This window comes from Dromaius novaehollandiae, chromosome 1, assembly GCF_036370855.1.
Source record: "Dromaius novaehollandiae isolate bDroNov1 chromosome 1, bDroNov1.hap1, whole genome shotgun sequence".
Classification (NCBI taxonomy): Eukaryota; Metazoa; Chordata; class Aves; order Casuariiformes; family Dromaiidae; genus Dromaius; species Dromaius novaehollandiae.
The window spans coordinates 188,598,731-188,610,876 of NC_088098.1; the positions used below are offsets into that span (position 1 = coordinate 188,598,731).

Below are 12,146 nucleotides of genomic sequence, written 5' to 3' on the forward strand. Positions count from 1 at the left end.
TACGGCGCGGCTCCTGCGAGAGCGGGGGCAGGTGCCACCGTCGCCGCCCCGGAAGGGCATCCCCGCGCCGCGCCGGGCTGGCGGCGGAGCCGTGTCAGTGCCGAAAAATAAATAAAAAGACACCGTGTGGTGCAGGAGCGGTGGTGTTAGCCTCATTTTTTCAGGAGTTACTGTGTTTAGGTGGGTTTTTTGGTTCTCAGAATCGTAGCAGTCACGCATCGCTCTTAATTTTGCTTGTGGTGTCTGTAATGGGCAAAGTAAGATTTCTTGCGTAGCCTTAAACGTACACGCGAGAGATGTTAACCTGCTCTTACTGCTGGGGGAACGCGAGGACGGTGCTTCCGCTGTTGCGATTTCTTTTTATGTATTTCCTGTTTAAGGGAACGTGCTCTACGTTTTGTGTGATCCTTCATGGAGATCTTTGGGCTTGGGGTTTGTTTGTTTGTTTGTTTGTTTTTTTAACTTGGAGCAAAATGCTCAATTTGGAGAGTTTTTATGGGCTTTCCCTTTCTTAATAGTGAAATAGCAAATTTTTGTAAGGTGATAACTTAGAGGTATGGGGAAACATCAGCATCTTGAGTTAAATTTGCCTTTTTTTGTGTGCAATAAGTCATTTTTTTCAGAAGTAGAGTTTAAAATGGTTACATGTTTGGAATTTTTCTCCCACAACAACTGTTTTTCCACTTTCATATGGAGGGAATTTGTCCCTTAAAGGAACGCAGAAGGCTGTAGATCTCCCCTCGCAAGAGTAAAATCGTCAGTGTTCATAACGACAGTGATTTGGAGGAAGTCAAATGCCATTTATGTGCAATATAGAAAATTAGATGTTTGGTTAACGTGACTCCTGATGCTGTTATTTGCTGATACTTAAATCATTCTCATCTCTTGGTAAAACATGTTGGTTTTATCATGCACCAATCTAGCCAATGCGTAAAAGCACAGGAGTTGCTCTTACAATGAATTTTACTCAAGTGAAGCCAGAACTTCACATCAGACGTTTAAAAACAGACAAAAAACAAACAAAAAGAACAAGAGATGTATTTCTGCTTTTATGATGTATTAGCATTTGATCTTTTCTAAATATGGGAAAGGTTTTAACAGTTTTCCAGGTAGTAATGTGCTTTCTGTTAATAAGCCAGTAACATCACTGCAAAAACCCTGTATTCATTAAAATGTATAGTCTGCCAACTTTTTTCTTTGCTTTCCTTTTTCTTCAATGTTCGTATATCATCTCTCTTCAGTTATTCAGAAATCTAATCAGAAGTGTGTTAGTTTGCTTTTAATCTTGAATATTAAACAAATGCATTTCCATTAATTTTGGAACTTCAGGATGTTGAAGCCTGGGTGCAAGTATGGCAGACTGCCGACTTCATGCTAAAATTGCAAGAATTTCTCAGGTTCACGTTGCCTTTGTTTTTATTTTTCTGTCTGCTAGAGTGTGGTGTACTGAAACTCGCTTGGCGAGGAACTTTAGAGCTGTGTTGTGGATCAACCTTTGTACTAGGTTGGAGATAACAACTGCTTTTTGTTTGTCAAGACAGAGGTATTTAAAGCACTAAATAGGGGCTCCGTATAAAGAAGTATGATTTGTTAATCAGGACCTAATTGTTAATTTAGACAAATGCTTAAAGAGTATTGAACAAACAAATAAAAAGCCAAACATGGAAATACTTAGCAGTTCACAAAGAAACAGGCTGCCCATATTACAGTTCCTTCGTCCTCCTAGCCCGTTGAGTTTGCTATAACAAGTTTGAGTAACTGTGGACTTAATTCTCAATTTAGTTGGAACTTATATAACTGTTCATATGCATTAAAAAGGTGAGTGTAACAAAAGTTTCCATATTTTGTATTTTTTATGAAGAAACTACAGGTAAACTATGTAAGATGCAGGCTGTATAAAACCCTCCCTCTTATTTAAGAATTAATTTTTGGCAGGTTGTCTAATGGTAATTTTAAATTACTTGTTGATCTATTCCAATTTATTGTAAGCTAATACTTCTCAGTACTTCCTCAGCTCTTTCACTTCTTTTCACTTCACTTTTTCACTACTTTTTCAACACAAATGTTCCACTGAAACAATTGAGTTTCACCTAAGCAAAAAGACCTGAAGGTTCAATATTCAAAGTAAAGCATACTGTAGTTCTTCTATTATTCGTTGTTATACAGTTCAGTTAATCTTTCAGCTAAGACCTTGTTCTTGAAAATTCTTCATCCCCACAGTCATGAGTTAACACTTCACAGAGAATAAAGCTGCAGTTCTTCCCAGCCAATATATTTCTGAACTTTCCTATCTTACTGTAAAGTAGTCCATGCAGTATAGGTAATCAAATCTGATTTCATGCTACTTCTTTAAAGAATGCTTTTTGTTCCTTTATCCTGTCCTTGGCATTCAGACATAGTTATCTTTATTTTTCTGTCAGGTTCATTTTTATTAAAAGGGGGCGTGTTAATCTCTATGCCTATACTTTATATTTGCTTAGCACTTTTTCCATTTGATAAACTGTGTTAAGATTGGCAAATGTTAATGTGAGAACTAAAAACACCCTCTCAGACAGAAGCACTATTGTAATTTCACCAAGAATTGGATGATGCTTTTCGTAACTTCACTGGACTTAATGAGAAATTTGGGGTTTCTGCACTTCTGAAGGTATAATTCACAAGTCTCGTGGATTTATCATAGGTTAGATAAGAAATCTGCTGTAAAACTGAGAATGCAGCCTGGGGTATCTGCATCCCAATCTTGTGGCCTTGCCACAAAACTTGGTCAGATTCTGTTGCGTTTCAGTTGCTCTCTAATATGTTGCTTTTTGTATTTTGGACACAAGAAGGTAATGCTGCCTGTGCACGGTCCCACTTGAAGCCTGTGCCAACTTGCTCACTGTGATAGAGGCCAGTATCAAATACTGCAGGGGAGAACGTAAGAATAGGGCAGGCAAACAAACAAATTTCTTGTTTCTAGCATAAAAGCTTCTGGAGCCAAAAGTAATATTTGGGTTTTCTACAGCTCTTAATGGATTACTTCTCCCAGTAACTTGTTTAATTACTTTTGAACCTACCTTTAGCTTCCTCAACCTTTTTAGAGCAGTGAGTGGCACTTTTCAACTGTGCATTTCATGAGAAACTCCTTTTTCACTGTTTTAAACCTTTTATTTGATGATTTCGTTTGAAATCTCTGGTTCTTTTACTGTGAGAAATTGTACATGATCTATCTTCCTATTTTAAGCAGATGGTGAGTTTTATAGGTCCTTTACCATTCCTCTCCTTCCTGCCCCTTTACCTTTTAACCATCTTCAGGTGGAATTATCCCGATCTCTTTAGTCTTTCCTGGTAAAGCGGTACAAAGCCTTTGTAAACTTTTCCTCCACTTTTGTCCTTTTCTAATTCTGTTGCGCCCTTTTGGAAAGAGGGAGACAGGCATCGCACGTAGCGCTCGAGTTGCTGGGGCACAGTGTGAACGGTATTTTCTTTTCATGCTCTGTTATATCATTAATGATTTTTAATATTCTTTTTCCTTCTGTGAATGCCACTGAAGAACACTTGGCTGATATTTTCTTAGACGTACATATAGTAATTCCATTGTCTGCTTTGAATCACAGCTAATTTATCATTTAACACTGTAAATACATAGTTTCAGAGTAGTAGCATTGCTTTACATTTATCAATGCTTTCTCATGCGTTTTTACTGTCTAGTCATTCAGCACGGTGAGATTCTTTTGCAGCTCTCTGAGTAGACAGCTTGTAGATGTGGCTGTTTGTTCCCCTTTTCCAGAAGTTTTGTTAATACCTTGAACAGCTGCTTTTTCACGTGCCTGTGGGACTCCTTTGGTCACTGTTGCCAATTTGAAAGCTAATCGTTTACTTCTCTCCTCATTTCCTATTCTCAAGCCAGTTAGTTATTCATGAGCAGCCCTCATGCCTTTTTAACCAAAGGCAGCATTGCTTCTTTAAGAGTCTTTGAGACAGTCAAAAGCTTTTAGAAAATCCGAGTGTATAATACTGTCCTTTTGCTCAGAGTTCTTTGAAGGTATCAGATTTTCGAGGCATTGCGTTATCTGCAGTTGCCACGTTAACACTTCGTCATTCTGCAATATTTATCCAAGTGTCTGCAAATCCCATTCTTTGTTACAGTTTCTCTCCAGCTTGCATGGTACCAGGATCATCATGGTACCACAACTTTTATCATTGGTGGGGATTTGTAATACATTGGCTTCCCCCTGGGATCTTAAAAGTTATTGTCTTATTTGCTTTCTCATTCCTGTGGTTCTGACATGATTTTAGGTGATAGATCACTACTGACAGAACAGCATTTTTGTAAGAAATTTTCTTTAAAACTCTTAGCTGAATACCATCTGGTCTTAGCAATTTGTTTCTGTGGGGTGTGGGGGGTTTTTTTGGTTTTTTTTTTTTTTTTGGTGGTGCTCTGAAGTCTTTTCTACTGTCTCTTCATTATGAGACACTTCTTTTGATTTGTTGCCTTTAAAGAAGATTCGGAAGTACTGGGTACCCCCATAAGCTCTTCTGTGGGCTTACTGAGAGAAGGGAGAAGTATCTGCTGGTGACAGGGTTTTGTTACTGTTTGTTTTAAAGGCCTCTTAGGTTTCTCAGAATGCCCTTTGCTATAACATTATCTATACAATCCATTACCTTTTGCTTATCCATGTTATCTTGTATATTTTTTACAGATGCTTTGCAGTTCAACATGTTCTTTTGAATTTTTGCAGATTATTAAATGATGCTGTACTGAATATTTCTGTAACCCATTTAGGTCCTGCTCAGGTTCCAATGATGTCCCCAAATGGTTCAGTGCCTACTATTTATGTGCCTCCTGGATATGCCCCACAGGTATGTCCATTCATTTGAGTCTTGAAATTTTGTTTGCATGAAAATTGTAGGAGTAGAACTGAAATAGCTAATCCAGTAAATTGATGTATTAAGTTCCAGAGTCACAGTGTTCATGCAAGTAAATGATGGGAGATGTCCCATAGTATCTCTCTGATGGGAGACACTTTTCATGGTTGGTATGCCATTTAGTTACAGGTGAACTACTTAAATTACAATAGCAGACACAGTTCCTTACAGAGTTCAGGATCCTAATGTATTAGATGCCATGTGAGCATAGAGAAGATTCATGACACAAATAATGCTTTGTCCAGGATCTGTACTGAATTCCAGGTTCATGGATGTTTTTTCCTGGCACCAGTGTAGTTTTAAGGACATTCCCATAGTTCCGTCTCTGGGAAGTCCCCTGCAGATCAGGAGTAAAATAGGTCAGATAAAGTGTAGTAAGCAGCATGAAAGAATGTCAGCCCTTCGCTGGGGACAAATTGTCACACAATACGTGCTGCTACAGCTTTTATTTATGATGGGACTCTGCTCTTGTCACTGCTGGAGAAGTCCTAATTGAGATGTCCTGGACATCCTTTAAAGCTGACTAAAGGCTGATTAATCTCACCTTTTTGGGACACTTGTCTTAAGGTGAGATGTACTGCCTTCTGGATAATATCTTTTTTCTTTCTCTCAACTACAGAAAGAGCCTGTGGGTTAGTAGGTCAGACTTAGAAATTAAAGCAAAGGAATGCTGCTTTCAGATCTTCCCATGACGTTCTGGTGCTGTAACCAGTCTACTTTTGCAGACTCTGTGTGCCCATCCCATGGTATTCATTAAAAGAAAATAATGCAACCAGAAACCTCCCAGTGTCCAGGAGATGTTGCACAATTTATCTGAACTTCATGAAAAATTGTCCTCTAGGAAGAGTCTGTTAGGTTGGACAGACTAGTACCTGGGGTCTCCATGGTTTCACCTTTCATCTGTTGAAAGTTAGTTGATAAGTTGGTCATAAATCTTTCACAGTTGAGATCCCAAACAAGTAGAAGAGGAATGAATTTGAAATCATGAAAGCCCATTTATCTTTAGATTCATAGTTAAAAGGCTTGATTCCTATTAAGATTCACTTTTAAAGAATGGAAAGAACTTTTGAAATAACTGAAATTCTTAATTTTACTGTAAGCTAATTTCTCGACTACTTCATTTCAGTTTTTGAACTACTGTTTAATAACTTTTGTAACCTGTAAAATTCTGAATAATTTTTATGAAATAAACTTATCCTTCCATTGAGGACAACTTGCAACAGACAGACTGAAGGATTGGGCTTTGCTGGGGCGTGCTTGTTAGCCTTTCATTGGAGCCTGTTGGTTCAAGCAAGTGCTGTGCTAACACAGCTCTGCGACTTTTGAGCTGGAGGTGCCTCACATCCATCCAGCTCAGAGTACAGGTGGAATGATCTCATGTCTGCTGCTTTCATCTGAGTAGAAATAGTCCAGTAAAACCTGTAGATTATAAGGCTTTTGAAGTATTTACTGCTGACAAAACATACCAGCTGTTGTGGTTTATGTTGGAAGCTTCTGTTACAAGCCAGAAGATTAGATAGCAATCTTGCTAAAAGGGAAAACTACCACTATTGAGCTAAAAGTTACCCCAGACTTAATGCGGTCAGTCCCACCAAAGTAACTTACATGGATCCTTCAGGCTTAGTATATTTTTAAAAGTCTGTAACTGCAGATGTATTCTGAGAGAGATTGGAAACTGAATGCCTCAAGCTATCAGCCTAGAAGAACAAATTCAGTATAACTATCTTTTATCTGTTTTAGTTTAATTCCATCATGCCTCTACTTGCTTCAACTAACATTTTGCAATGACACAATATACTGTCCTCTGAAAGTTAGGGATAACTACAGAATAAAGCATGTATGTTTTTCTTGCATCACATAAATCATAGTTTTTAAAAAAGCAATTCGCAAGTTTGGGAAGACAGGGGAGAGTTGATTTATTACTACAATTCCAAAAGAAAAGGGAGGGAGAAATAAAACTCTGAGAGAAAGCATGTTACATCTTTATTCATCTTCTCCAAGCTGTCTATATTCATGTCTGTTGTGAATCTTCCAGTGGCATTTGGTTGGTTCACCCAGTGATACAGGCTTATGCCGGAACTAAATGTTTGGCTAGTAAAACTATGATAATAGCTAACTTGTTTCTTTTTTAACTTAAAATAACAGACTTGGCATGATTTTGTTCATGCTTTGTGAGGTTTTTTGTCTGCAGTTGCCTGATAGGGGCCTGCAGTTAAGTTAATGTTTAATTTAAGTACACAGATATATACCTAATTTGTTAAACTCTGATTTTACGCTACTGAACTTAAGGTCCCCATTGCTATGAATTGGGTAGCTATCTCCAAGTTGTTTAGACTATCAACAGACCCAAGGAAATATATTAAATTATTTCAAGTATTCTAAATTTGACCTGAAAAATAATGAAACTATGAACTGTGCTAGTAGCGTTTGAGTGCTGCGTCCTACATAATCTCAATCTGCTCTTAAATTTTTGATCAATTTCCTAATAACTTTCATGATAAAATTCTGTGTATATCCCTGCTGTATACATCATCTCTGGATTGCGTGTTAAACACAAAGCTGTAATCAGAAACCATACGGGACCCTTTTGGAGAATAAGCACTGGCCCAGACTAGGCATAATAGGCATGAAAACAGCAAAAAGGTCTTAATGGATTTAAATAAATAAAGGTTTACTGCGTATCTGTTTCAGCATATTGACTTGATAAAATCTGTGGTTCAACTTAAACACACTCGCGCACACACACACCCCTACCTCTTTTTGATGTTCACCTTTAAAGTTCTTTAAGCATGAAGTAACTGACTTGCATAATTTGCTCTGACATGCTGGGATACCATAGCAGTCTGTGAAGTACATGTTACCTACAGGCTGTATGTGTCTCAAACTGAGCTCTGCAAGGTTAGGGACCTAGTGACAATTTGAAGTCCGAATTATTTTCTTATTTGGAGTTTCTCTAAATCTGAATAGGGTTGCTGTGCATAGTGCTACATAATGTGTAATAGCATATTTGATGAGGTCATTTTTGGTGCAAGCAAAGAGCCTTAAAAATAATCACAATTAAATTTCCATGTTTAGGGAAATACATTGGACAACTGAAGTTCTGGTTGTCTTCACTGCTGTTAATTTATTCTGCATTAGGTACCAAACAGCTACGCTTTCAGTCAATATGAAGAGTGCTGTGTTTAGTAAAATTATTCTTTCCTGATAAGGGACAATTTGTCTGTACTAAAGATAGCTAACCCTTTTCAAAGTCACGTAGCTTGTATTTATTTTAAAGCTGTGTTCACTTAGAACACTTATATTAATCTCCATATATATTTTTTCTTACTTATCTAAGATGATCAGCTGCACTGTACATGTAGTTTGTTTTCTGAATGTTACTGCTTGTGTATAAAAAAAAAATCTTCCCTCTACCATCACACCACAAGCATACAGCTATGTCTGCGTAACCATTTTTCTCAATGCAGTAGCCCAGTTTTGAAACAGTTCCCTGCAGCGTCCTCACCTTGCCTTGCCTTGCCTTGCCTTGATTTGACTTGCACAATCTGAGGTGTGCAAACTAGACTCCTTTCAGAGAAAATAAAGCCAGAAGCTCTATTCCAGATGTGTACCAACAATCCTGCAAAGAGCTTTCAATCATATCCACAGTGGAAATGTTCACAGCAATACATGAGGTTAAATCTTGCCCAGCGTAATACCCTTAATCTCAAACAGTGGATGTGGAGGTGTCTTGGCACCAAGTACTTTGATCTGCTCCTAGTGCATCAGATTACTTGTCAATGTGGATGTAGCCCGTTTGTCTGCACCTGCTTTCAAATACCAGTGAAAACTTTGTTGTAGGGTTGCCTTGTTCCCTGCTTAGGAAATATTCAGAATATTTTAGATTTTTCTTGCTTCTCCACCTTTTCCGAATAAACTTTTCATCCAAAAGCTCTTACAGGGCAGTTCCCCTTGCGTTTTTCTGCAACTTTTTTCTAGAAAGCAGAGAAGAACTATTCAGGCATCACAGATATTTTGTCCCCACAGTACATCCAAGTCAAGCCATGCCATGATCATCTCATTTAGGTATTACCAGCAGAGTCATGTTTGTTTATAAATTTATCACTAGTGCCACCTAGAGAGGGTCACAGTGGCCATCTTTCCTGTCTTTTATGTGCTTCGAGTGACCCCTGTTTGTTGTCCAGTTGATGGCTGATCCTCGTCTAGGTTGAAGAGTGTTTTCTAGTTCAGTACTGGTACCTGCACCCCAGGCCTTTGTGCCTGCTCACCTGCAGACCCTCCTCTGCTCCACGTACTGTGCACAGTGCTCCTTGGTTCCGTGTATCTTGTGTGACCACGTTTATTCTCATCGTGGGATCGCATATGCTGCTTTTGTTTGTCTGAACTTTTAGCAGTGTTGCTAGGGGCTGCACTCAGATCCCTCAGCAAAAGGCCGTCCCATCACAGCTCTCCTGCTTGCCACAGAGATTTTTGCAGTAGCAAACTTCTTTGCGCACCCTGAGTCAGGCACAGGCTGCTGCAAAAGCTCTCATGTTCTCTGAACTCTGTTTAGCTTCTTTCAAAGTGCAAGACCTTTAAACAGCAGAAGTTTTTAGGGGTCTTTAAAAATTACCTCAAGCTGTAAAGGAGTATTGAGAAGGTTGACTACCATCCTGCTAGATTTGTACTTCAGTAGCTTGGCAGCTGATGGCTGCTACATGCCGGCAGGTGCAGCATGAAGCACTGTGCCGTCGGGGATGGTGTAGGAGGCCTGTGTTGGGTGGATCACAAAGAGCAGGCACTGTCCTGCCTGTTCTCTCCATTTGTGCAGACCTAGATCAGTCCCGGCACCAGATCACTTCCAGGGAGCCATCTAGTTGTTGCATTGCAGAATGAATCCTAGGAGCAGTGTTGCACGCATGCCGTGTGAATGAGTGGGAAAACAGGACCCTAGGGACAAGATAGACTAATGCCATAAATTCATCTGGGTGTTTATAAGATGTTATTGCAATCAGACTTTGTAGCAGAATATTTTTCCCCATCACATTCAGAAATTAATGGCATTATTTCGGTTTCTTACAAGACACACTCTTAACAATGACCTAGATAGCCCTTAAGTTGTCCTCTCTCTGCATGCAGTTTTTTGTCTTACCCTCTTTTATTTTGCTTTTCTCCAATTTGGAAGAGGTTTTGCTGCTTTATTCGGAAGGGCTTCGCTATTGTTAAAGTATCTATAGAAACATAGCTTTCAAGCTGTCTCATTCCAGACACATTTATTCTTCTGCTTGTTACTAAGCATTTCTTTCTAATGCATGTGCTCTCTCGTTGTGCAGGTTATTGAGGACAACGGTGTTCGAAGGGTTGTGGTGGTTCCCCAGGCTCCAGAATTTCACCCTGGCGGTCACGCAGTGATACACAGACCTCCGCATCCCCCCCTGCCAGGCTTCCTGCCTCTTCCAGCCATGATACCCCCTCCACCACGTCATATGTACTCGCCAGTGACTGGTGCCGGTGATATGGCAACGCAGTACATTCCACAGTATCACACCTCGCAAGTCTATGGAGATATGGGTAAGCAGCTTATTACGCGTTGCAAGTTCTGTCAAAGCAAACATGCTGTTGTACTGGTTTCCAGAATCAGTGCTGCTGATGGACTTGCTTTATCAAGCAGGACTGTAGCTTCAATGGGAGCTAGACAAACAACTTTTATGAAGATACCAGCCTTGTTTTTACTGAAGCTTATTATTCCAGAAAAAGTTCCTTTCACTAAGTTGTTTTGTCTATTCAGTGATGCATTAAATATACAGATTTTTTACACGTAGCAGTTACAGATTGGCCCGGAAAAGGCAAAGGATTCCGTTGGTGTCTTTCCCTCTGATTCAGCACTTAAATCCATACCTGAGCACTGTTTTGAGATACGAGGTCTTGTAAATGTCGTGTTTAAGGCATAAAACAGAGTGCTCAATACTGTTTACAGAAAAGTATGCTATTTTTCATAGAACCATATGTGTCTAGTCTGATGTCCCTTACTGAATTCCAAATTGGATAATTATGTGTTACCTACCTAAATTTTATGTTGTAATTGAAGTTGCCTTTGGTATTGCTGCCAATATCTGTTTTTAATGCTCTTTAATGATTTAGTGTGCACGTGTACTGACTGGGGGGGGTGGAGCTGTTAGATAAATATTTACATTTCCAGTACACTTGCTTTTCTTTAAATAAACTTCTGCTTTAAAGTAGGTGCTGACCTTGAAAGACTTAGGGAGAGCACTGTCAGATTGCTGTTTTCACAGAAAGAAGAGAGAAGCTATGGAGAGGGAGACCAGCGTTTTGTCATATTGCTGTAGATGCACAGATTCTGAATGTTGTGTGGTAGAGCTACTAAAAGCATTTTTAATTATCCTCCCTATAGTCACTGTGCGTAAATAGTTATGAGTTACAAAGCAGTCAAGTAGAAACACATGCATGTCTTGACCTTTCTGCCATTCTCAGAATTTCTGTGTTTTTACATTGCACTTTATTTCCTACTTCCTTGCTAGCTTGACAGTGATGCATCATTGGATATCTCATGGGTGCTTATTTATACTTTTATTAATTTCTTGGTTTACTGTAGATGAGAGTTGTTTACTTTTACTTTGCTAAATTATGAGTTGGAGTTAGATAATAAAATGCATAAGGTATAAGGGATACTTTGTAATGAAATGATACATTTTAGACTTCAGCTGTTAGATTATATCCTTTTAGCAGGAATTCAGTGATAGTTTGCTAAACTACCAAGATCATAAAAAAGAATAGATGATAAAGAGGTATTCTTTGGTTTCCCTTCGTTTTAAATACAGAAGTTCAATTTACTTATATCAATTAACTCTTTGGCCTAAGCATTTCAGTATACAAAATCAATATGAACTTTCGAAAAGAAGCAAATAATTTAAACCATAAAAGACAAATAAGAATAGATCTCCAGAGTTAGCAGTTAATGTTTGGTTCTCTGAAATTGTATTTTAATGCATATTCAAGGTGCCCTTGAAACTAGGAAATTAGAAGACTATTTTAGTTTGTTACATGTTTTAGTTTGTTACATGTTTGACACAGATTTCATGTTTAATTCTGGACTGTCAACTTGGACTATGGCTTTCAGATGTCAAAGTCCACAATTAAGCTTCTATATGAGGAATCTGAATTTAAGGAACAAAATAACCAAAAGTGCTTAGAATGCAGTAAGTCTGTAACAAGAGCACCTAAGTCTTCAATGTTAATGA

At 38.6% G+C, this 12,146-nt stretch overlaps 1 protein-coding gene across 5 annotated transcripts in view; it reads left to right on the forward strand.

The window, feature by feature from the left end:
- The window catches only part of FNDC3A (fibronectin type III domain containing 3A), a 123,521-nt gene that overhangs the window by 64,478 nt on the left and 46,897 nt on the right, over nucleotides 1-12,146 (forward strand). For all 5 annotated transcript variants that reach the window (XM_026108371.2, XM_026108370.2, XM_026108372.2 and 2 more), the window contains 2 exons: nucleotides 4,766-4,842; nucleotides 10,221-10,458. In XM_026108371.2, coding sequence (XP_025964156.2) covers nucleotides 4,766-4,842; nucleotides 10,221-10,458 — 315 coding nt within the window. The remainder of the gene's footprint in view (nucleotides 1-4,765; nucleotides 4,843-10,220; nucleotides 10,459-12,146) is intronic.